Source organism: Taudactylus pleione, unplaced genomic scaffold (genome assembly GCF_031769625.1).
Source record: "Taudactylus pleione unplaced genomic scaffold, aTauple2 ptg000541l, whole genome shotgun sequence".
Taxonomy (NCBI): domain Eukaryota; kingdom Metazoa; phylum Chordata; class Amphibia; order Anura; family Myobatrachidae; genus Taudactylus; species Taudactylus pleione.
Genome location: NW_028284943.1, coordinates 1,383,311 through 1,410,587, shown reverse-complemented (window position 1 = coordinate 1,410,587; position 27,277 = coordinate 1,383,311). Strand labels below are relative to the sequence as shown.

The following is a 27,277-nucleotide window of genomic DNA, read 5'->3' as shown; positions in this document are numbered from 1 at the left end:
CTTTGCAAAGATGCAAGAAAAGTGTTAATACTTCTAAACAGATACAGCAATCTTGGACTTTGATCCACCAGAGGCTTGCAAGACTTGCTGTGACGTATAGTTCAACAGATTAAGGTGCGGAGGTTGCTTACCAAACTATAAATATGACAACCAAAAATGATTCATGTAATAGATCATTCACAATTGACAGATATTTTTTTTTTTTATTAAAAACAATTATGTCTGTACTAAAAATAAAATAAAAAAAATACATATACATTCCAACAGTGTCTGGGATGAGTGTACAGCCAATTAAAACATTATATACAAGTACATCGTTGCTTGCATTCTGGTACATATCCAGATCTCATGTTAAAGGTAACCAAACTGCTGTGGTGATGCATTGCCCTGGAATATTATAGCCCTTCCCACTGCTGCCTATGTAAGACGTTGTGCTTTCCTTTTCACCTTATGTAGTTTGGATTTAAATTAAAGTTTAACAGTAATAGTAGATCTTAATAAAAAATAAACTAAAGATCTATAATTACTCCACAGAGAGTGTGTTACATTTTATGATATTGTATTGTACGTTCCATGAGTTTCTGTGTCACTGAAGATAAACCCATAGTGAAAATGTCAGTATAAGGCTGTATGTAGGACGTAACAGGAGTGGGAACATGCACACCAGAGTCATTTATACTAAGAGCTTAAACCCCATTAATTGGAAGAGTAAGCAGCCTCCAAAAACCCACAATGATAAAATATACAATCTTGTTATTACAGCTTTAGGGCTAGTGTGTAATAAAACCCCTTTCCAAGATCTCTGAAGCAGATTTATAGCATCCATAATATCTTGTGTCCTTGTTGGTTTTATAGGCCATTTATAAGATGGTTTCCTCTGTAATGAAGATGCCAGAGGACGAGTCCACGCCAGAGAAACGCACAGAGAAAATATTCAGACAGATGGACACAAATAATGACGGTAAGTTGGAAGCACGGACCAGAGTCCTTTGTTCTTCTCCCCTAAACGTACACGGACCTGTCAGGTTTGTGAGAAAACACTTTACATAGTGCCCTACGCTGGCTTTAATCTCGGTCATGCTACTGGCAATGTCACATCTCCTGTCTCGTGAGTACATAGGCAGTATATAAGGAAGCTACCAGGAGACAGCATGACTGCATCTCCATGTACTGTAGTGTGTAACATTATTTCATGCTTCTTCCTGTGCAGAAGGAGCATATGGAAACTGGACACATTTACAGTGTATAAGGCACTAAGGAAAATGTTAATGTTCACACACCTTACAGGGTCTCTTAAATTGGCTATATATTACAGGTTGAGTCTCCCATATCCAAATATTCCGAAATACGGAATTATTTTGGCGTGACTGAGATAATGAAACCTTTGATTTTTAATGGATCAATGTACACAAACTTTGTCTAAGGCACAAATTATTAAAAATATTGTATAAAATTACCTTCATGCTGTGTGTATATGAAACATAACTGAATTTTATGTATGTACACAAACTTTGCTTGAGCCACAAAATTATTGAAAATATTGTATAAAATGACCTGCAGGCTGTGTGTATAAGGTGTATATATAACACATAAATGCATTCTGTGTGTATATTTGGGTCCCATTCCCAAGATATTTCATTGATATGCAAATATTCCAAAATACGGAATATTCTGTTATCCAAAATACCCCTGGTCCCAAGCATTTTGGATATGGAAGACTCAACCTGTACTACACTATTATTATCCTGTCAGCTCCTGTTTTATGCTTTTCATTCCAGGCAAGCTATCCTTGGAGGAGTTTATTAAAGGTGCCAAGAGTGACCCATCTATCGTACGGTTACTGCAGTGCGATCCCAGCACAGCCTCACAGTTCTGAGCCATGTTGCAGTCTGGGAAACATCCATTTCTTCCAGTGGCAATGCCTCGCCTCTGCACAGCGGCATGTCCCAGAATCCTTTTGGGCATTAGATGGACATGATTGCACTGCCAACCAATCAGCCCACTTCCTACCCCCTATTTATTACTCTAAATCTTGTATTATGTTTATTATATGGAATAACCATGGGTTGCATGGAGAAATGGGCACAAGGGAAGGGTGGGCATTATGAAGTGTGTAATCTGACCAGAGACACACTGCAAGATACAGGTATGTTGCAAAATAGAATAACTGGTCATCAGCTGTTTTGCTTTGATGCAGACTGCTTGACAGTGGAACAAGGTGGACTATTCGGAGGGAGCAGCAGTGGGTTTGGTTGCACTAATGCAGGGAGTAACTATGCACGTTACATTTAATATATTAGGGGAAGGGGGGGGGTAGATTATAGATTATTATATTGTCTAGAATTGCACTTCCTACACTGGTGTTTGTCCTACTGTGGTTAAGAAATTTGTACATCCACTGATTTCCTGCGTTTATGAACAAAACACATGTGAATGGACTCCCAGCAATTGAGGATCCTTATTACTCCTTTCTACTAGTTTATAAATTGACCATAAAGCAAGGTAGATAACTGCTACAGCTATATCTTACTGATCGCACATCACAGGACACTGCAGCCATACCTATATTTACTGTTTACACTGCAGTAGAGTGAATAGCTATTATTATATACTATTATCTTACTCATGTGACTGTCTGTCCTGAACAGACTGGATGTGATGAACATAGCCTGGTCATGTGATTTAGTTTATTTTGTCTACTGCCCATTCTCCCAGTAGGTGTCTGTCCTTTGCACAGCGGATTTCTGCAGTATTGCTGTGAACTACAGCCAATACAGTAAGTCTGACCATGCTATGTCTTTGCAATGAACAGAACTTGCTGTTTCATTGAAGCTGGCTGAATTAAGAGATTACAGTTAATAATAACTTTTAGCACTATAAAATGCCCAGAAAAGGGGCAAAACCATTGATTTTCTCTAAGAGATTAAGGTTCATGTCCATGTCCTGAATAGGTCGCTCACTACATACATCTCCTTGTTCTTGGCAGCACATAGCGCCCATAAACACACATTGCATCTGCAGAAACAATACCGGTGCCAAACATAGATTGTACCATTTCACATCTTCAAATGTAAACAAATCTTACCCACTTCCTGAACTCACACATCCAACATACCAGCATGCTGGACAATTATTCTTCTGAAGGATTCTCAATGCTTCACATTTAAACAGTAGGATCCTGTGCACCATTATCATATTTTGTAAACTTTGCCTCCAGACAGCTGCAAATGTCCATACACAATGCATGTGTCAAAGCCAGTTACTTTGACTGCCATTCCCATTCAGGTCTTCTCGTTCTGCAATCGCACATTCTTCTTGAGGAATCTGTATTCTGACCTGCAATAGAAAGAGACAACTTTGGTCCAAGTTGCTTATTAATCATCCAATCACTTTCATCTACATGGGCTTACATAAAGAGTAGGGCAGTGGTTCCCAAACTGGGTGCCGCAGGGCACCTGTGGAGGTGCCAGGGGTTGATGGTCCAGGACCAAATGAAACTATGGTCAATGTGATAGGCAAACTAGTGCTGTGGACAAACAGAATCGAAAGCCTGTCCACCACCACATAACCACCTACTGTAGGCAAGTAAGCACAATTAAAATAATTTAAACCATTTTTGCTAAATTTCTTGATAAGAACCTTTTGGCCTGTGTTGAAAAGAATGCTGATACTCTAGGGAGCCAAGATTCAAGAAAGTTTGGAAGCCACTGGAATAGGGTGACCTTACTTCAGTAATGGCTGCATTGCACAAGGCTCTCTTCTGTTCTAAAACTTATGATTATCATTGAAGGTTGCAGAACATTCTTTAATGAATCATTTAGACTGATTTAAAACATCCATTATTTGTCATTGGAAATGTTATTATGAATGATCTGGCAGAGTGACTAAAACAGACTACTGTATTAATATAGTCCATCTGTGTTACCATAAATTATGATAAAATGTAAGGATCCCCTTGTTTTGTATATGATATAAGGATAAAATTGGGTAGAATTAGGGTGGTCCCAAGTTTTAATTATTCATTGGCAATTATAATAATTTTACAATCATTTGGCCACTGGTCATTTATGATTAGACAGCGCAGCACAGCCTCCTAAAGATGTTGGGATGTCATGCAATTGTTTAGTGCACCAAGATATTTGCAATGGTGTATGGCTTTGCATGGTAACATTGGGTCTCTGTGCTGAATGACTGTCTGTCAGGGCCTTTCCATATGCATGGCATTAGTCCTAATTGTGCCCTGGTTAAAGCACTGAAATGAAAGGATTTTGTGAAGCATACAATACTTGTGAGCTCTGAGTGTAGATAAACTTTTCCTACCCTACATTGAACTGTGGTGTACCATGACAAAGCCCATGATTTGAATTCCAGATCAGAGGAGGCATAAACCACTACTTGGAGAGATGCCTTTTGCTCATCCTCGATGGATACAGTTAATTATAAGTAAGCAATGTATTTACAGTAAGAAAATCCATCACTATAACATATTAACTAAAATATAGGGCCCGATTCAGAGATGGACGGTAATGCGATCGCAGCTGCGAATTCATACGCAATTCAGCAGCGAAAATATGCTAATGTCTGCAAAGATCACACGAGCATAAAGACGCCCACTGCTGCCTTCTTACCTGAGTGCGACGACACACACCAGCGTAAATATCGGTAACTTCGCCGTACATCGGTGGCCATCTTGACCTAGCGGAAGGTCTGACCTGCCACAGCCTTGGGACCTCTTCAGACACGCAGAGCTGCATATGCAATCACAGTGGCTAATTTATTGCTGCCCATGTAATGGCGTTTAAACAGGCAGGCACGCCTGCGTTTCTCAGACCACCCCCAAACGCCGACAACCTGTCACTCTGCGTAAATGCAGTGCCAACGCTGCGCACGCACAATGCGGCTTACATGCATGCACAATGGAAAACATGCTCGATTGCGTGTGTAGTCGCCTTTGCGTCCGTCTCTCTGAATCAGGCCCATAGTCTGATGCGTCAATGCTTTTTTGGATTCAATTGTAGCCAAATAGGAGTAAAATGAGCAGCACATTGAATGATGATGATAACATTTAATAAAGGAAGACGGCATAATGTGAAATGTAAGCTTTGCTTTACTAGAATTTTATCAGTTCTACTGTCTAGATCTAGACAGTCTTTCATTACTCATTGGGGCATGAACAAAAGCGCATCTGAACACAAACTGTAATCATGTCTAATTTTGTGCTGAGTGATCATAAATAATAATAATAATAATAAAATCATAAATAATCCCTGCTCCATAATATAAATTGTTATATGCTCTGCAAAACATTTAGGCCAATGCAGGAAAATAAAATATACTTGTAAGACTGGTATATTTTAAAATCTAACCATAGCCGTAATGTGAAATTATCAAGTCTTCTGTGCTTATCCACATTTCTGTGTCATCTTTTTCATGGGAGTCCACATTAACAAGAACAAACATCTATTCAGCATAAGCCATAATCGCTACATATGTACACTCACTTTCCTCCTTCTCTTGTGGCACAGACGGACATTCATCAGCTGGATTACAGTAAAATAGAGGCGTGCGCTAAATACGACCTCTGTAGCATCCAGTAATACTGAAATCACCCAGAGACACAGTGTGGTGCTCTGTAAGATAGAAAGTAGTCATGCAGGTCATTGTTTGCAGTTTGTGCTGCATATGTGTCACAGAAGGCCATCATCTTCCATTACTTACATAGATTCGTGTAGGATCAAAAGGACACTCATATGAAATCTGTGTAAGCTGCAGATTGGTGAATGTACACGAGGACAATAATGTACGACCTCCATTGGCCACAGTGATTATGACTGATACAGCAAGGCCTACAGTGCAGGCAGCAGAGAGCACCACATTAATTATACTTAGAATCATAGCTGCCCAACGCTGCAAGACAAGACACGAGGTTACTACACATAAACCGGTAGGTTGTTTATTAAAACATTACAAAGGCAGAAAACCCCCATAAACCTCAATAATCCCCCCCTTGCCAACACTGAAACAGCACCCATACATTATATGCTCTCTCACCAAAGAAGTGCGTTCAAGGTACCGTGAGAGTACAATGGCCACTATTCCACAGGTTATGCTCTGAGAGACAAAAAGAAAGAACGTTTGTCATACATCACGTCTACAAAATTCTTAAAAATAATACAACTTATATACAAACACGTTCAAATTGATCAGGGCTGATTAATTGGAGGCTACTGTGCTAGATGTAACCACACCACACTAGGGGATATATTTACTAAAGTGCAGGTTTTTAGAAGTAGAGTTGTTGCCCATAGCAACCAATCACATTCTACTTATTTATCTAGCACCTAGAAGATAATAGCTAGAATCTGGTTGCTATAGGCAACAACTTCACTAAACTCCACAAAAAAACCCGCACTTTAGTACATTTACCCCTTGGTATTGCCTGACAACGTGATGAATTGCATCAACACTGTTGCTGGTTTATTCAGCTACCAGATTTTATCTACACCTATAACTGTCTCAATTTCTGGTGGTCAAAAGTGGTGCGCACAAGAGTGGCAGGGGTGCAGTATGACTGATTGGGTTTGGATCAACGGTGTGACCTGAGTTAACACTTTTTCAACTGAAAATGTTGGTTAAGTGCACAAAGTCATAGTTTCGTTTACATGAAAGGAGCAGGATTTTACTAGGTCTTTTTGATGTGGTCTACTTGTCTTCATCAAAATTGTCCATACTCCACTGGCTCCATAAAATCTGTTTGGCTCCTACATTTATGATAATAGTTATACTATGAGTTTCAGTGCTGTGTATTTTTACTAATTGTGTAAAGTAAGCAGTGGATTATGATCATTTATATCCGAAAGGTGTGTGAATGCAGGAAAAATGTTCTCTATAATGTATATAAGATAAAAATAATTTCTTATATAAGGAATATGTAACTCATCAGCCATTTGACATGTTGGAAACAACAGTGTTATGCATGTATTGACAGAAAGAACATGACCAGCTGTATGTTTAGTTTTAATTGTTTTCCTAAAGCGTAAAGGAGGTATGACCTTTAATGAGGCTCATTTATTATATCTGTTCTGGGACATAAACGTGCACGCACAGCTTTCTAGTGTTGATCCATCACTTGGTGCTCATATGAACAGCAAACCAGTCTTTCTTAATAGGAAACAGTATGCCCTATTATACCCTATTATGAGGTGCACTAACTTTTCATACTGCTGATTGAACATGGACACAGATGAAGCATCTGTGTATAAGTGCCCTAAAAATAAATGTCCAAGGTTTCCCAGACAGGCCATTAGAGTTAGGATTCAGGCCTGCACAGCCTCCAAGCACGCGATTGTATGTTCAGATGTTTGTTAATTGGTCTCCAGAAAGACAGACATTTCCAACCATAGCTATCTTGAAAAGGGAACGGCTTTAGCCGGTGAGGAGTCTGCAGAGTGCAAACCTTCCACTCTTCCATGACCTAGAACACCGCACTATAATGAACCCATGAAAAGAATCTGGGCTAATCCTAGCCCCTGCAAGAACCCAGCTGTTCATACTTTAAAAGGGAAACAAAAATTTTTTTTATTACTTAAACAAAATGTTTCTGTTGCCCACTTTTAACATTTTGCCATTTGGTGTTAAGGTATGTGATACGGTAACTAATATTATTCCAGGTGGTTACAGAGAATTCATATTATCACAGAGAACATCTGTCACTCATTATGGTGTTGCTTATAACCTGATTTCTTTCCCACTATGTACACTCCTACTCATGGCTAGTATTTATATATTATTAAATAGGTATTTATATGTGTTCATTTCATTATGTTTTGTATATATGTTTATATATTAAAGGCTTTTAACTTTTCTTGCTTCTGGTTTATATAATCGTCCATTAATGCATTCAGATGACATGCTGACACCAACCTCTCAGGATGGGAATTCTTTCAATTGCACATATGAGAAATAATAGCTCTGTTGGTTATAGGTCTATTAATAAGGATATCTGTATTACACTGAGGAATGCACTTTTCTGTGAAAAAAAAAAAGTTTAATCAAATAAACTTTTAATTAATAAAATAACACGCATGGAGTTCATCACAGAAAATGACAGTCCCTTTGCCGTCTAAAAAGGTGAAATCCTGTCTCATATGGGCTAAGTCTTACAATAGTGTAAAGCTGGGTACACACCTTTTCCATCAGCGACTGATCGGTTTAAACTCTTCAGGCACGATTTTATTCAGCGCAAAGTGAATAGCGCCGGGAATGAGGGCCCGGAGCTATTCAATCCATCGTGCTGCTAACCCCAACTAAGGATTTCATCTCGCATCCAGAAATCCGACAAAAGTCCAGGCGCGATGCTGTTTTCTGCCCTTAGCGCCGGGAAAACAGCATCGTGCCGGGAAGTTTAGTTGGAGAATGCCCGTCCTCGCGCCTAAACACCCTGTTTAAGGCGCGAGAACGAGCCTTCAACATCGCAGTGGATTGAATAGCTCTGGGAGCTCATTCCCAGCGCTATTCACTTCGCGTTTAACTGAATCTTGCCCATTCTATCAGCTGAGCGGTGTGTCCCCAGCATGACCCCCTGTCAGCTGCCGCAGAGAACTGTACACACGCTGAGCAGATATAGCACAGTATGTTTGGGCTTCTATTGGATTGGGTTGTCAGGCCAACAAATATTAAACAGAACATAAGATGCAACCTCTTGATCCGGACCATTGCAGGAGCATTAAAAGCCTTTAATGCTCCCGCACAGCGTACACACCTATACAATAGTCAGCTTCATCATCCAATATCAGGTGAGCAGGCCAAGAATTGTATAGGTTGTGCACCCAGCTTTATTGCCATAATCAGGTCTACTACGGGTTTAGAACATCATCTTCCTACACAGTTATTCAAGTACCCCTAAACCTCATATTATAAGGATTGCTTAATCATTGACCGATTCGATTTATTTAGCATGGTCAGTATCCTACGACTTACCACAGAATGAAATCCTTAAAACATGTTCTGTTTATGATGCTTGAAATGAGAAGCGCTGCTTTTGAATGTTAAGCCAGGTACACACTGGAGCGACATAGGGCTGATGTGGCCAAATCGGAACGACAAATTGGGCATATCGTGCAGTGTGTATGCCCAATTTGTATGCTCCCGCGGTCGCATGCGATATAGTGTGTTTGGCTGTACTGCACTTCCAATAACAATAACGCATGCGGCTCCATATATATTGATGAAGGACGGAATGAGTCATCATTCATTAAATCGGGTAATGTGTATCGGGAGTCATGCAATGTCCAGGGTGAGGGCAAACCGTCCTGAACATTGGACCGATTGCCGGTAGCTCCAGTGTGTACCCAGTTTTAGAAATGCAAACCGAAAAAATTGTATAGGATGAATAAAAGTGTCGAGAAAATAAAAACACCCTGTGTAAACTGGTTTTCAAAGAGATTTGTTCAACAACTGGAAAAGATACCAACATCCACAGGATTGTGCATTAATATGCTAAACATTGCTCACTGTAAGGAGTAATCTCAATAAAGGGATGCTACACTTTCTCCAAATATACCCCAATTCCCAAATGTTGCATCCCCCATCAGAGTTGAGGGAATCAATCTGTCCGAAGTTGAAATTTCAGTTTTAATGTAATACGAGGCTGCACCCGATTCGTATATGAAAATTGTAGTATAACAGCTGTAATTTACATTATGCAAATTAGAACAGGGTTTTTGAATGCAAATAAAGTCATGCAAGCATTTCAATTAAATAAACACTACAATTGGTGTGCCTACCAATTATGAGAATATTAACCCATTTCACTCACACAGATTCCAGTGTTTAAATACACATTCTAGGAATACAAGTAAAATGGACTCTGCACACGCCACTTGGGGGTTTTCAACTCCGTTCCTCAAGTACCCCCAACAGGTCAAGTTTTAAGGATTGTTCTCTATGAAAACCGGTGAGATAATTACTGACCTAGCAAAATAGACTGTGCACTATTAAAGAAACCATGAAAACATGACCTGTTAAGGATACTTGAGGATTGGTTGCCCTAATAATTCAAAGATTCTTACCAAATCAGAAATGGCTTGAATTAGAGTTTGGAGTTGTTCTTAGATGATCAGGGAATCAGAGGCATTACATGTACGCAGAGCTGTAACTAGACTTTTTGGCGCCCTGTGCCAGAAAGAGCATTGGTGCCCCCCCTCCCATTTTTTAAATAGGGACATAAGATAAGACACCCGAAAAAGGGCCACAACCTCATGGGGAAGAGATGGGGGAGGCCAGGAGTTGCTGGGGATAAAAGAAGAGGAAGTTACAAGTGAGAATGATGATAGATAGAAAATTGACAGGCCCAAACTGCGCCCCCTGCCCTATGTCATGGCACTGGTCGCACTACCCTAGTTACGGCCCTGCATGTACGCTTATTACATACTTGCCTACTTTTGAAAAAGACTTTCAGGGAGATTGTGAAAACATGTCATAAAGGTGATTTACATCCAAATGTAAACGAGATCAGTTATTACTCAGTAAGATCTACTTGTTGATGAAAACACACTTATACATCATTGTGCCTTATAAGTAATGCAGGGAAATGGCACTGATGATCCCATTTGAATGTATGTATATCTTTTTTTTTTTTTAAGTGTATAACAACTACTTAATGGAGGTAATGTGCAATCAGGTAGATTGCTCGACTCTTCGAGGAGATTGTTACTCCTGACATTTAGGGAGGGTTGACAAGTATAGCTTATTACTGTAAGGGTGTGAGTACACAAGACACGTGTCTGATTTTGACTTAGATGTATTTGTACATTAGGGCCAATTAATTTCCTGCTACTGAGCCTGTGCATTTAAGAATGGCATGTGCAATACAGTATCTGTAACTCCTAGGGGGCGATTCAATTGTTTTTAAGGCGGCTATTTGTTTTTGGCACAAACGCGATAACCGCTGGCCCCGGCATTTCTGCTCGCACCCTCAGGAGGGTGCGAGCAAAAATGTGCACTAAACCTGTGTTTAGGGCGCCCAAACAACAGGTTGGGCACCCTAACCAGGACTTTAGACAGGTTTAGCCGTTTTATGCGCCCAGTCTAATTGGGCGTGAATACCATAATAATTAATGGGTGCCCAGAACAATTGAATTGCAACATGGGTGCCCATTAATTAACGCCACCTACCATACAATTGAATCGCCTCCTTAGAGCACAACAATTCCCATCAAATACTACTTACTAAACCTCATTCTGATGTGTTCTTTTTGTTGCCATTTTATGTACTACAATGGGGGGAATTCAATTCAGTGCGATGGAGAATAGCTTGTGGGAGGGAGCTCCCGCAGCTATTCAATTCAATTCACTGTTTGGGCGGGCAAAGGATTTCTTCTCGCACCCCCCTGGGGATGCGAGGAGAAATCCGACAAAAGTGCCGGGCACGCAGCTGATTGCCGGCTTAGCGTGCGCTAACAGCCGAGCGCCCGGCACTTTAGTTGGAGAATGCCGGTTACCGCGCCTTAACACCCAGGTTAAGTCGCGAGAACCGGCATTCTCTAACTTACCTGCTTCCCAACAAGGCACACAGCACATTAAATTGAATATCTGCGGGAGCTCCCTCCCACGGCTATTCATCATCGCGCTGAATTGAATTCCCCCCATAATATATTAACTTACAAAGACTAAAGAGTTTTCATAGGGAGTGGATTGGAATTTAAATAATGTTAATAATTACTGAGTTGTACCTTCCTCAATGGGTTGAGTTTAGGGAACCAAGGGGGAAAGTTGTGAAAATACTGCTTTAGGGAAATAGTAAGCTCACTGTACAAGTCCATTGCCCTGCTTTGCTAAGGGAGAGGTCTCATATTTTGTCTTAATTATGGAAATATTCAGTGAGTCACTATTTGAAATATTTGATCTGGCTGTTTGGATCCCCTTAATTATTATTTTTTCTATGTTTAACTGCCTAGTCAGGCACTTATGCTTGTGTGGTATTGTTGGCTTACGTCCTGCGGCCAGCTTCCAGCCATAATCAGCATTGGTTTCATACACATCTTTTGTTATGTTATTTATATGTTGATGTGGTTTAGCTCTTTTCCCTATCTCTTTCTTCTTCAAAGCACATAGCTATTCTGAGTGTTGATCCTTTCCCTCCTGGGACTAATGTTTCCTATAATTACTCTTACAATATTTGTTCCCTATTGGTTTTCTTTCAGTACTGCCCTCTATAAAATAATGTGCTCCTGTCGCCGCCATGGCTACTTGTCACATAATGTAGAGAGAGTGCATCACGTGCCATAACGCAGAGAGAGACAAGACCACAGGGCTGCACATTAGTGTTAATCTCTGCAATAAGTTAAAACTATATATTTTATCAAAAAGACACTGATCTGTAATAACATATCAGAAGGTGTTAAGGGCCCCAAGCACGGAGCGATATAGCAGCCGATAAGACGGATTGGAATGATATCGCTGCTATATCGTTCTGTGTGGGTATGATAACGGCCAGTGCACGCTTCCGTGGGATCGTACATCACTCCTCCAGATCTTACATGCGGCACTAGAGATCTGGTGAAGTGATGAGCGATCCCATGCAACGCTCTGCAGGGGGGGGGGGGGGGGGAGAGGAGTCGGGTTCCGGCATATCGGGCGGTCGGGCATCGAATCTCCCAGTGTGTGGGGACCGCCCAATATGTCGGCCTTTAGATCGGCTGTCGCATCGCCGGCTACACATCGTGCCATATGTAGCCTGCTTTACAAGCCCTAACAAGCATATCTGGCTACAAAGCAGGATGTAGGTCGGTGGTCTACGTACCACCTATCACTGGGTAGTCTATTCTGACTGACTTTTTATAAACACTCTGTTAGGTTACCATTTCATTTTAGTATTCGTATTTATGCAAATTTTATTTACATGACTTTACTTCCTTTATCTAAGCTGATAGTGACATTCTAACCTCATAAGAATATTTCTTTTTCTGTTTCCTTTGGTTTTGACTACCCTCAAATCTCTCATTATCATATATGTCCCATAAAACATTTCTCTTCGACTTTGCTCGATCATCCTGTTAGCTCATAAAAACCTTTATTCTGCTGGTTCTACATTTGCTATCTTTAGATAAAAAAAAAAAAACAACTTTTATTAAATCTTTTTTAATCGGTCTTCTCTTTGGTATAGCTCTTTTTTATTATAGCTCTTGTTATCTTAAACACAATTACTTTCGATTATTCATTCTCTATATACTTATTATGTCTAATCTACTTCTGATGTCTGTTTCAAATCGGATTCTTAATATTCAACGCTACATTATCTTCTCTTTGCGAGTTTTTTCTATTTCATTACTTGTCTGCTCTTCCTCTGTCAAAGTAGCGATCGCCACATGCGGGATATAGTTATGATCCCGGCGGTCGGGACAGCACACAGAATTGTGATGCCATAATCCCGACACCAGTCAGAATCCCGGTGACGGCATCCCGACGGTAAGTATGAGGGTTAGGGTTAGACTGCAGTGTGTGTGTGGGGGGGGGGGTGCTTAAAGTTAGGCTGTGGATGGGAGCGTTAGGTTTGGGCTATGGGAGGGGAGGGTTAGGTTTAGATTGCGTGTTAGGAGTGTTAGGTTTAGGGGTAGGGTTGATGTTGGGAAACTTACCTAGTTGGGTTTCTGGTGTCAGGATTCTGAGTGCCGACATCCTAATCGCTGCCATCCCATACACAACCCCCACACATACTAACTGACTAGCTGTCAGCAGCTTCAGTTTTTCACAGCAGTGAGAGAATGAATCTGTCTTTAGGACAACGACCACTAATCAGTGTGTGCACACAGTCTAGCCTGCCGGGGTCCATTCATCATGTCAAGTATTGGGGGCCAGGCAGCCCCCTATAATTAAGTATCCAAATCGATGCGAGTAGCATCAGTAGATACATATTCACCGGAGAAATTCAACATTGCTCCAGTGTAGAGACAGCTGATCCTCTTTCGGAGCAGTGAAACTTAGCACTGCCAAGTCTAACTCGGCAGTGCTAGTGCGCCTGGGTGAACTGGGCTTCACGCAGGCGCACAAAACCCAGGCATCCAGCGAAAGTAGCTGGACACGGGCAACCCGGGACTCCTTCCATTAGGAAAAGAATGGTGGTGAGGGAGCAATCGCCATCTGAAGATGGCGAAAGCTCCCACAGTCCAGCTCCGAAAATAATATGTTAAACAACTCTTAAAACACAGATGACTTCCAAAAGATTTAAGGATGTAAGGTGAAAAAAAAAAAAAACACTCTCAACATAAGAAAATGTAACTCCATGATATTAAGGTTCAAAGGGGGCCCTTCGAAGAACCTGCAATGCCAAACTCAAACCCTATAGAGGGACAAGAGGGAAGGTCTGTACCGCCAAAATAGTGGTCAGACGGCTCTGGAAAAAAGACCCATACGGCAGAACCTGACCATTTAGAGAGAAGTAAGGCAAAAGTGGTAGTCAGAAGCCTCCAGATGAGAGACTCAACATCCTCACTATACAAATGGAAAGTTTCCAGATACGATGATATATATACTTGCAGCAGCTAGCTTACAACCCCAAAGCATAGTCTGGACGACCAACCTGGAAAGCAGCGCACCAAAAACATCTGGGTCTCAAGAACCCAGACGTCAAGCCAGCTAAGCCCAATCTCTTGTAAACAGGAGCCTTGACTCAGTAAGTTCTGCCGAAGAGAAAAGTGGCAAGGAGTCTTGGCCAGCATTCCTAGAAGGAGAGCGTACCACTGGTGACAAGGCCCACCTGGAGCTAAGCGTATGACTGGAAGACCCGCTCGTCGAATACAGTTAGGTAATCTGATCAGAATGGAATAATTTAAAGACTGCCTGGTGTGTTTCCTATTCCCCCAAAGTGAACGGTGTGGCGCCTGCTGATGTCCACCACCCAGATGTCCGCCACCCAGATGTCCGCTTTGGGAATGTGAACTGCCAAGATGGCAGAAACCCTAGGTTACGCCCAAACAAGGGTGTGAGACACTTTCAAGCAACTCCTTGTTCTGCCCTGCTTGTCTATGTAAGCCACAGCAGTGGCATTGTCCACAAACAGGCTTTCCCTATTCACCACTCCTGCTGTGCAATAATAGATAGCTACTAAGCTATCCGAGTCTGATTAGGCAAAACCCCCAAACTGGTTTTTCTTAGTGCAGGACTATTGAGAATGTTGTGTAACAAACCTGACAGCCTGCTGGACAGTACTATTCCTGAAGCAAGAGGTTGCTAATAGTACTAAACATAGGGCCACTAAAAAGACCATGTAGTAGACGTACGGTTAATGAACTAGTAAGAACAGTTCTTTATCCCCACCAAAAGGCAATAATCAGGCTAACACACATATAACTAGCAATAAGCTTAACATATATGCATGCCATAGTAGCTAACAACCTCTAAAGAACAGGTTTTAATCCCCACATATATCCACTGCTAGGCATAGGATAGCTAACCCTGTAACTGAAGGAGGGTTAACGAACAATAAAATGGTTCTTAATCCCCCCAATACACAATATTTAAAGCAATAGGGTGCTTAACTCTCTCTATATACAGATGTGTCCACGTATATCTATAATTTGTGCGCTACAAGTTGCGTTACATATAACGTGAGTGCCGTGCGACTTTTTACCTTCAAATGGGTCTTATTCGCAGCAGCTTCTGACCTCAGACTGGGGCGACTGTTCATCTTTCAGCAGGGCAACGACCCTAAGCACACAGCCAAGATATCAAAGGAGTGGCTTCAGGACAACGCTGTGAATGTCCTTGAGTGGCCCAGCCAGAGCCCAGACTTGAATCCGATTGAACATCTCTGGAGAGATCTGAAAATGGCTGTGCACCGACACTTCTCATCTAACCTGATGGAGCTTGAAAGGTGCTGCAAAGAGGAATGGGCGAAACTGCCCAAAGATAGTTGTGCGAAGCTTGTGGCATCATATTCAAAAAGACTCGAGGCTATAATTGCTGCCAAAGGTGCACCAATAAAGTATTGAGCAAATGCTGTGAATACTTATGTACATGTGATTTCTTAGTTGTTGTCTTTTTATTACATTTGCAAAAATCTCAAAAAACACTTTTTACACGTTGCCATTATGGGATATTGTGTGTAGAATTTCGAGGACAAAAATGAATTTATTCCATTTTGAAATAAGGCTGTAACATTAACAAAATGTGGAAAAAGTGAAGCGCTGTGAATACTTTCCGAAGGCAGTGTATGTATGTATATACTGTGTGTATGTATGTATATATATATATATATATATATATATACAATCAGTACTTGTCAAAAGTCTGAGCACAACCTCCTGAAATCGATGGTACATTCTGCTACTCGCGTATTAATGGAGTATGATAAAAATAACAAAATATGCTATTTCCGTACCGATGCAACCCAGAAAATCAATACAAATGTGTCAAAAACCAGTTGAAGGTATCCGTTGGGGCCGTGCGTCGGGATATTGAACGAAAGTAAAAAAACGGTCAAAATGTTACAAGAAAGCGAACTGGTTACCCAAAACCAACAACTGTTCGTGAGGACAACTTCATTGTGACTACTAGCAAGCGTAACAGACGTTTGACCACTCAGGAAATAGGGAGTTGCGGAAAAGTTGTGTCCAGCTTGTGTCCGATAGGATGGTGGCCAGGCGCTTGCAAGAATATGGCCTTAGTGGTAGGGTTGCAGTAAGAACACCACATCTATATGCTACAAATCTAGCAAAAAGGTACGCATGGGCTAAGAAGCATAAGGATTGGACTGAGGAATAGTGGAAGAGGGTGCTTTGGACCGACAAATTGAAATTTGTACTTTTTGGCTTGCATCGCCGGGTTTTTGAGCGTCGTCGTCCAGATGAGTGCTTTCTCCTAGACTGTATAGCGCTAACAGTTAAACATGGAAGAGGCAATGTGATGGTTTGGGGGATGTTTCGCGAGCAACCAAGTTGGTGACTTAGTCAGAATCGACAGAATAATAGATCAAAAGGTGTACTACAAACATATTAGTGCGTCATACGATTCCCTCCAGAAGGCGACTTGTGGGTCAGAACTTCGTTTTCCAACAAGATAACGATCCAAAACATACATCCAAGTTGTGTACTAATTATTTGCAAAAGAAAGAAGACGCTGAAGTCGTAACAAAAATGGAATAGCCACCTCAATCACCTGATGTTTCACCCATCGAGCTTTTGTGGGAAGAACTAGACAGGGAAGTCCGAAAACAGACGCCTACCAACACTGAGGGCCTCTGGGAGGCTCTTCAAAGCTGCTGGAGTCGAATGGATCACCAAAAGCTGGAAAAATTAGTAAAGAGGATGCCAAGGATATGCAAAGTGCCTATCAAAGCTAAGGGTCGTCACTTCAATGAAAGCAGACTACCTAAAACTACCTAAATAAACTTGCCTAAAAGTCAAAACAAGTATTTTTTTTTGTTTCCTTATTGTTCAAACAGTTGTTTATTTTGAGAACATAGCCAATAAAACAGGTTTTAAGTCGTGCAGTTAAATTGAAAATTCCTTAAAATATACTGGTGTGCTTAGACAGCAAGTACTGTGTTTGTGTATATATATATATATATATATATATATATATATATATATATATTATATTTGATACAGGGCCGGCTCTAGGGGTGTTCGACCTGTGCGGTCGCACATTGGCGCCACCCATAGAGGGCGCACCCCTCCCCAACATCCCGATTTCAGCGGGACAGTACTGTCCCGCTGTTCCACCCGTGGGCTGCAGTCGCCAGCGGGGGGTCAAATCGGGAGGTTGGGGACCTGCTGCGGCAGTGCCGGACCCCGGAGACTCTGAATGGATGCCGCGCGCATCATCCATTCAGTGACGGGAGAGGATCTGGGGGAAGCCCAGCTAGTGAGGCTCCCCCCAGCCTGACGTTATTTGGAGGAGGGCATGCCTCCTAATAACGTCATGTAGGGGGCATGGCCTATGTTAATTATGCCACGCCCCCATTTCGGTCGCGCACAGTAAAGAGGGCCGGCACAGGGTTCTCCGACCCCTGGAGCCGGCCCTGATATGATATCAACCTTCCACAGTGGGGTTAACAACCTCTAACATACAGGTCTTAATCCCCACAGACTATCCAGCACACACTGCCCTATGCAACCACATGTAACCTGTGTCTAGGGGGCAGTAACTCCAGCTAAACAGGGTCCCCAGTTGCTGCTGTATACTTGTAGCACTTAACAGCTGGTGCTGGAGCGCTCATTCAGCCTACAAGGAGGGAAGGGGGAGGAGCTAACCTCCATCTTTCACTAGGAGAGGGCTGTTGCGGCGCCTGAAACACTGAAAACCCTCTCCTGCAGTGGCCGTAAACTGCTATAGTCTTCTGCAGAGCGGCAGCGTCACCTGGTCACAAAGTTACCTTCAACGATGCTTTGTAGTAGGGGGTGCGAGTATAACGATCACAGCCTACCGCTACCGCAGTGGTAGGCTGTGGCTGCTTACCGAACCTCAGAGCTTTATTTAGTCAGTTACAGCAGAGTAGCGCCTGCGGAAGCCGCAAAATACGCTAGGGTGGCAGAGACACCAGTCACGGACCAATGTGGTGCTGTGTAACGGGTCCAGCAATGAAAGGGTCGCAAACCCAGCGCTACCAGGGTAGCCTGTGGCTGCTCTTACCTGATCCAGTGTCTACTCTGTAATTTGTCCCGGCATAATAGAGCCCCTAGATCAGCACAGCTGATTCAGTGACCCCTCCAGAGGCTGTAGGCAGAGTGGGACTAAAGGTGCGTACACCCTAGACCACAGGTTCTCAAACTCGGTCCTCAGGACCCCAAACAGTGCATATTTTCCAAGTCTGCTCACAGAATCACAAGTGAAATAATTAGCTCCACCTGTGGATCTTTTAAAATATGTCAGCGAGTAATGGAAACACCTGTGTACCTGCTGGGTGACCTGGAGAACGAGATCTGTGTGGGGTCCTGAGGACCAAGTTTGAGAACCACTGCACTAGACGATGTGCTCATGATGCAATATCGTGAGTGATTTGCCTAGATCTATCCCCGGCACTCAAGGACACGATATGCAGCAAAAACTGCACATTGTGACACAAGATCTATCTTGTGTCACATTGTGCAGTTTTTGCTGCACATCGTGTCCTGGAGTGCCTCTGTAGGGGGTCACTGAATCAGCTGTACTGATCTAGGGGCTCTATCATGCCGGGACAAATTACCGAGGAGACACTGGATGAGTTAAGAGCCAATCTTTGCGTAATAGCAGAGACATAGATGCTTGCATCTGTGCAAAAAAAAAAATCAGTGAGATCAGTCTATGCATCTGTGTTAAAAAAAAATAAATTAATAGAAAGTGAAAAAAGAAAAGAAAAACTCAGTGCCCCCCCCCCCTCCCCCAAAGCACAACCAGCATCGGGCAATTCAGAACCAGCCCTGGTTGCCAAAATACAGGGGACAAACTACGTAGAGGCCCCCTGTATTTAGTGCAACCAGCACTGGGCTCTGATCCAGTCCTGGTTATGGATTACAGGGGACAAAAGCCGCGGGCTATCAGCATAGGTTTAGGGTGCCCTGGACCCATTTATTGGGGGATCCCCAACTCCCTAGGGATCTCCGGCCTGGGCTGACTAGTAGTCAGGGGTAATGCTTTGGCTGGGGGACCCGGTGAAAGGGTTCCCCTGGCTGTGGCATTATCCCCCCGCTAGAAACAGTCCGGTGCTTGTTATGGAAATTACAGGGCACCCCTACGCTTTATGTCCCATGTATATCCATAACCAGGACTGGTTGTTTGTCCCCTGTATTTTGGCAACCAGGGCTGGTTCTGAATAGCCCAGGGGTGGTTGTGCTTTGGGGGGGGGGGCCCGCCAGTTTTCCCTTTGTATTAATTTTCTTTAATACGGATCCGAACATATCGTTTAGTCATAAGCACTGAACGATATGCCGCCGGATCGTGTGCGAGATTGGCAGATCTTGCCTGCTGTAGCCAAGATCTGAAAATGCGATGTACGACCCGCGGGTACACGCATCGGCATTGTGGACACTCACAATTGAGTGGACACTCACGATTTGGACATATTTTACACGATTTGTCGTTCTGATGCGTCAAAATCCGGCAAATTGTGCAAAATATCGTCTAGTGTGTATGCACCTTTAGGCTCTAATACTGGCTAACTCCCGCTCTGCCAATGCCTGTGAACAGGGACTGAAGCACTCATAATGTAAAAACAGAAAATAAATAAAGAGAACCTACATAAAAGTTAAGAGAAAACTATAATTGTGCCTTAAGGCCCCCATACACGGCACAATATACATGCCGATCCGATATCGTGCCATGTATGGGCACAATATCTTACCTGATATCGTGCTGCGTTCTCCCGCAGGATCGTAATTCGCATCCCCAGATCTTACTGCAGGTTCAACTGATCTGGGATGCGATGTAGGATCCTATTCAGATGGAGGAGGGGGGAGCCAACATATCGTGCGGTCAGTGGGGACCACACAATTGCTGGCGGTGACAGCACGATCTGTCTGCCGACGGATCAGCAGTCGCCCTACACTGTGCATTGCACCGTGTATGGTCAACTTATCTCCTAAGGTAATAAACAAAAAACGGAGGATCTAGTGGAGGTGGGAGGGGTTAGAGGGGGCGGCATTTTCTTTTAACAATTTCAGTGTCAAACTCCAAGTGCCACACACTTTAACCCATTTCTAAGTACCACAGTGTTCCCCAGATGGATGCAAGAGAAAACTTTACAGGTACTTACTAGCCATTGTCACTTTTGCCTAGATTCAGCTGGTGTGCACTCTGCAACTGAGGCTTGCATATAGCGGTCATTGTCCTGCACAGAATGTATGCGTAACAAGGCTGAAGTACTGCCATGCCAAGGACAACCGAGTGACGGGCTTAGCCTCCTACAGCTGGAGCAGAGGCCATGGATGTTGGAGGCTGAACAGATAAAAGTTTCCAGGTGTCTCTCCTGCACTATATGAATCATTGGAGCACAGTAAAGTGACAAGAATGACCTGGATAAAAATCTTTCACTAGCTGCAGTAATAGAGGAGATAACAGAATCTGAGACATCCTCTCCACATAGAGAGAAACCCGCATTAACTTTAGTAATGTTTGACTACTTAAGTCACACTTCACACAATGGGGGTCCTGCACCTATTTAATGCACCCTCATCAAAACTAGTCAAAATAACACCCACTGCTTGCTTACCTGCATAATTATCGGTAACATCGCCGCACACCGAGCAGCCATCTTACTCTTGCAACAGGTTTTGACCTGCCACAAACTTGAGAGCTCTTCTGACACGCAAAACTGTGTATGAAATAGCAGTGGCTAATTTATGCACGCCCACGAAACGGCGTTCAAATGGACAGACACACCTGCGTTTTTCAGACCATCACCCCTCAAACGCTGACATGTCACTCACTTTGCGATGGATTCCTCCATGCATCCATAGTCGCAATGCGATTGCTGCACACGCACAGCGCAGTTTATGCGAATGCTCGATTGTAAAACAATAGCTTGATATGCGTGTGTAAATTTTGACAAAAATAGAATTAAATGTAACAAATATAACTTGTTTCAATTAACTGTACGTGCAATAGAAGAAAGATGCATGTGTTTGAGCAAAACTACATCTGTACACCTGTGTTTCCATATCTGTATTTTGAGTTGCACATTTTAATGGTAACCTTAAATCTAGCATTTAGATTGGTTCAGAGCAAAGACGGGACAATCATCATCAACTCCAAACTTACACTCAGTTTATGTAGATTCAAACTTTACATCTCATAGCTTCAAGATCTATGTAACTCAATAAGGAGCATCCCAAGGGGCATGCGTAACTTGTGCCTGCATGCCCTCAATGTACTGAACATGCAGGTTAAAGTCCCTCATCAGTCTCTCCAAACACAAGGAATCGCAAGTCTGCAAAGTGCAATATCAAATGAGGTGAAAATGAAATCAATTAAAGCTGACAGTGTTAGGAAACACCCTCCATAGCTCTAATTGCCAAATGTGACAGTAGAGAGAGAAAGATGGCTCTGGGGAAACCTACACAGTCACTTCCTGTAGGGAAGATATAGATAGCGAGTATAAGATTTAAGCCATTTGTGTTATGCAGATGGATCTCTATCTCCTCTTGCTGTGCCACTGTCTCAATAACTGAACAAAAGTGTTAATCACTTTTCAAAGAAACACTAGGGAAAGAAGTACCTTATCTCAAAAAAGCTTATGTACAAACGTATATAAAAGGGTGATGTTAAAACAGGTCTGCGAGGCATCAGCAGAGGGCATAAGTGGGAAATCCCACAGTTGCAGAAACTTAAAATTAATTTGCATTTTTTAGTCAGAAATTGAATAAGACCTCTTGGTTCAATTAGTGCAAATATCAAATTTGCATCTATACATTTTTTTCCCATTAACAAATAATATATACAAATAATACCAATATTGAAGACTTTTTCTGAAAATAATATAATCTCATATACCAAGGGTATACATTTAGGGGTGTATTTACTAAAGTAACCAATCAGATTCCACTTCTAAAAACTCTCACTTTAGTAAATATACCCTTTAGCGTTTCTGTGCCACTCGAAAACACACTGGAGGTAATTTGAGAAGGGCATCTGATGGGGATGTAGTTAATTTACCGGCACCCGGGATGCCGACCGTCAGAATTCTGACCCGGACTAAAGATAGGCATCGAAATCACGACTCCTATCTTTACCCTGATGACGAAATCCCGACAGCCAGCATCACTAACGAAGGTAAGCGGGGCCCTGTAAGCTGTTAGCCGCGAGGGTGGTTAGGTTCGTTTTAGGGGCTCCAGGGGGAGATTAGGGTTAGGCACCCCCCGTGGAAGGTTAGGCTACGGGGAGAGGGGTTATGTTTAGGCACCCCAGGGGGAGGTTAGGGTTAGGCACTCACCTCCTGGAGGGTTAGGTTTAGGGTGCGGGAATGGGGGGGGGGGAGGGTTAGGGTTAGGCACCCCAGGGGGTGTGTTAGGGTTAGAGGGGGGAGAGGGGTAGGGTTAGCATACTTACCACCCCTATCGTCATCTTCATCCTTCGGGCTTCCGGCGTTGGGATATTCAGACGCCGGGATTTCACCTAGGTGCACTCCTCCACTCTGCACTGAGGAGTAGCCTCCACAACTAAAAGTGAACGTCCATTTGTTCTGAGGCAGAAAATCATTAGGAGGTGCACTGTGCCATCCATAGTGTCTCACCACTCAGCTTTTTATCATCAAATACAGCTTGGTTTAGCCTTATTGTGGCTTAAATAAACTGAGAGGACTTTTTATTTTTAGATGGCTGTCACTTTTGTATGTATTCTTTTCGTGGTGCTTAACACAGCAACTGGTCCTCCCTTCCTTTCAGAGACTCCCAGACCCACATCTCAAAGTACTGGGGAAAGGGACAGGCAATTGATAATATAGTGAGTGACTTAGGCAATTTTTCCATCTTAGTATAATGGACAGGGATTCACAAGACCCCTGCCCAATTTACTCTTAAACATAAAACAATACAATATTTTCAAATTGAAGTTAGTTGAATAAAAGACTCCCCAAAATCCTCATTCACCACTTTAAGAAGAAAAAAAAACCTAAGTCACAGCACCAGTCAGTCCAACTCCTCTACCCGCACAGTTTTCTGCTCTTCTTCAAACCTACGTTCATTGGTCGAAATCTAGGTGCACAGGACATGCAACGCCATTTTGCCCTATGTAAAGAGCTTCCAGCAATCTAAAGACTAGAACTTTTTTAAAATGTTGATCACATGCATACTGTAAATTCATACACTCAGAAAACATTCTAATGATTAATATCAGAAAGGGTTTAGTGTTCCCATGGAAGCTAGAGGCCACATGAAATCCTCTAACACTGGGTTACAACAGCCCTGACATATAGCTATAACTATAGCGCACATTTCCACAAGTCACTTATCTATAGAAACTTATTTAGTCGACTTACCAGAACTGCAGATGCCACAGCAATGATGTTGGTTACAGAATATTGAAGTGACACAGTGTCCTGCAGCTGAACCACATGTTTCAGCACCAATCCGTGGACAATAGCCCCTACTATAAAATTGAGATGGCCAACTACAAGGAGTGCTAGACCCAATTTCATCAGAATTTTTCCAAACAGGGTGCCATCCAGTATCTCTGTGGAGACAGGTTTGGAAATGTCAACTATAAATAAGAACGGTTACATTAAGTTGTACTCCGCTTAGGGGGAGCATCAAGTGCCATATGGCAGCGCGTCAGGTGGAACCTATTGTACCTTATTCTCAAACAATGATCTACTGTATATCCATAATTAATAATAGCAACTAGTAGCATTAGACATATTGAAAAATGCATCTGAACAAAAGTTTAAAATTGAATAATCATAATAATATTACATTCACTACTGAATGATTTAATAAATGACTTTAAAAAATAAATATATTGTATCTATAACTAACTGGCTGTTGTGGAACTACAAGTCCCAGCATACCCAGTCGCTGGGACCTTTAGGTCCACAGCTGTTGGAGAACCTAGTCCTGATCCGAAGATAATCCTCACTTGCCACAAGTTAACGGAATGCTTTAGAAAGAGCTGATGAAGAGATTACATTGTGTTTATACATTTTTGAATGCTTAGCTGTCCCCACACTGTATCTGAAAGTGAATGAGTATTGTCTAGGCAGGGGGTAGAGCCTTCTGAAACTTAAAATAAAGGTTTTTGGGGGTAGGGGTTATAAACCATTCAACAGTGAAAAAAAAACTACAAAAGAGCATTTTGAAAAACCAGATACAGTAAAGGGCGACAGGAGAGGGGAGGGGGTATTGGTCTCTGTAGTTGCCCGGGAGTTCAGACTAGGCACATAGAACACAGGGATGCATAAAAAGAGAGATACATGCATGTTATGAAAACATGTTTTTACTGTATATTGTAATAATAATTGTATAGTAGCTACTGGTTATTAGTCACATTTTGAATATAGGGTGCGTCACTGTAAGTAGCTGATTAGCTAACTCAATGGAGTTTAGAGGCGGACAACCTCACTAACACTGGGATTGGAATGACTAAATTATAAAGAGATTACAACAATATAACATTAATGGTGCTTACACATGGTCCGATCTGTCAGATGAACGATGAACGATTTTTACGATCGATTTGAACGATTTTAGACAGTATTAACATGAATGGAATCGTCCAAATCTGACTGCAAACACATTTGATGTCAGACATCGTTATCTGACCAGCGGGAAAGTTCATCGTTCATCGTTGCAGGCTCACATGCCAGATTTTCTTTCAGATATGAACGATTGAACGATTTTTTAAATCGTTTTCGTTCAGACCTGACAGAAAATCTGACCGTGTGTATGCACCATAACATTATTACTTTGGAAAAAAAATGCTCTTTACAGGAGGTCAAAATAATATAAATAAATATATTACAGTGCAGTACAAACATTTGTTCAATTAACTATTTGTACCAAGGACCATAAAGAGTACTTAGCTCTCAACATTGGGAGATTTTCAAATAAGGACGGGGCGTGAATAAAGTATAGCGACCGTGATCCGCACTATCGGTGAGCGTTCTTGCCATAAAAACTGCTTTTATTTTATGCCAGACACTGGCAGAGTAATGCCTCCCAACCCCCTGCAAACCGGGATGATCACTGGGCGGTGGGGGAGTCTCCTGAAATCTACACCGTCCCAGCCAAAATTAAAATGGTTTGGATGTATATGAAGAGCACAAGATGTCATCTACTGCAAATGGATTGTTTCGCTATCAGCATTGGAAGGAGCCGTTTACCATAAAGGTGGTTAGGCTGCACAATTCCTGACCTCATGAGGTGGTGAAGCTGAAGATAACAACAGGGTCTAAAAATATGAATTGGATGCTTTTCTTACAATAAATGGCATCTGTAAGCAGAAAAAGACATAATGGGGGCACTGATGGAAAAAGGAGAGTAACTCCTCAAACTCTGGTGAAGGTGTGTACGTTGACCACCGAACTTGCCCAGATGCTGCCAGTTTCATCTACAACTTGTATCGTTTCACCTAAAATCTGGTGGATTTCTCCATAACAAGCACAGTCTCCACAATGCTAACAGTGGATTTTTGTAAATGGATCTTATGGATTTACAGTAATTGGTCCTGCCAGTTAAAAAGTGGTTTATGTCACTATGTAATGAGACATATGCAGAAGGTACAGCCGGGTCCCACTAATTATTAACAAATAGTTCCAGGCAACTGCCATCTGCATAGGTTTAGGTTTGTCTGGGAATGCTCTACATTACAGGAACTAGTACAAAAAGAATCTCCATTAACAAGTTTAACCAGTTTATAATTTGTATAATTGTCATACATTGATGAGCCACACATACACAAGTACATATATCTATATTATATATATCTCAACAGAAGGTACAGTCTATATCTACATTTTTATAGCAAGTAGATCAAAGAAGCAAACGTTTTTGGGAGCTCAATAGTATCTATAGAACCCCTTAAACAGTCCTCCTAGTGCTATCCAATAACCTCCAGATGTAAAACAACAAGAAAAGTATCCTGTATAGTTGAGTGGGAGGATCAGACAAATAGAGATTGTACCCCCTTGTTCTGTCACTTATGTGTGGTAGATATACTATAAAGATGTAATGATATGTACAGTAACTTACTTGGTCCGCACATGCTTCCTGTTGCTGTGTGTTTTCTGCTGTATTCTGTCTTATGTCCCAGCCAGTCAGTCACTTCTCTCCCAGTCCCCACAGACAGAATCCTCCTGGGGGCGGCGGCTCCGGGCAACCAGTCTGACTGGTTTGGAGGCTCCACCTGAACTACTGTTTTATTTCATTAATCATTTCAGAGCACAGTAGGAGCCCCTGTGTGATGTGCTGCTGCTGCTGCTGCAAGGATAGTAATTAATTATTACCAAGTTAAATCACGAGGTCTTCAGATATAACTCACAGACCCATTTCTTGCTATATTTTATTTGTTTACATGGATTGTTACACTGTTGGGTAGAGGTTTATTAAATGATCAAACTGTAAAAATATCATGAATAACACGTTTTTGCCATCAGTAATACTATATTCACACAGAACAAATGTTAGAATGTACTGTTTATGAGACTTCTTCCTTTCAAAGCAAATCAAGTTCATAATCACAAAGACTAAGGGCCTGATTCAGACCTGCTCGCAAGCGGGTCGATGGTCCCCCACTGCGCATGCGCCGCCTCCGGCGTGCACATGCGCGAGACCCGTCCAGCAACAGCTGCTGCATAGCTACGGGTCTCGCTACA

The 27,277-nt window shown here is 42.2% G+C and overlaps 2 protein-coding genes across 2 annotated transcripts in view; one reads left to right on the top strand and one right to left on the bottom strand.

The window, feature by feature from the left end:
* HPCA (hippocalcin) overlaps positions 1–7,900 on the top strand; it is a 39,480-nt gene extending 31,580 nt beyond the window's left edge. The window contains exons 3-4 of the mRNA XM_088451208.1: positions 856–961; positions 1,779–7,900. Of these exons, the coding sequence (XP_088307334.1) occupies positions 856–961; positions 1,779–1,876 (204 nt within the window). The 3' untranslated portion in view covers positions 1,877–7,900. The remainder of the gene's footprint in view (positions 1–855; positions 962–1,778) is intronic.
* Positions 184–26,732, bottom strand: TMEM54 (transmembrane protein 54). The gene is made up of 6 exons (XM_088451207.1): positions 26,655–26,732; positions 23,948–24,141; positions 6,052–6,111; positions 5,719–5,907; positions 5,502–5,630; positions 184–3,336 (listed from the first exon to the last, which is right to left on the bottom strand). Exons 1-6 carry the CDS (start codon positions 26,665–26,667, stop codon positions 3,250–3,252), a joined length of 672 nt encoding a protein of 223 aa, XP_088307333.1. The 5' UTR covers positions 26,668–26,732; the 3' UTR covers positions 184–3,249.
* Between the last annotated feature and the right edge of the window lie 545 nt (positions 26,733–27,277).

Coding starts and splice junctions, on each gene's coding strand:
- TMEM54 (XM_088451207.1), bottom strand. Junction 5,908..6,051: donor ACCTTGAACGCACTTCTTTG/GTGAGAGAGCAT, acceptor CTTGTCTTGCAG/CGTTGGGCAGCTATGATTCT. Junction 3,337..5,501: donor GCCACAAGAGAAGGAGGAAA/GTGAGTGTACAT, acceptor TTTCTATTGCAG/GTCAGAATACAGATTCCTCA.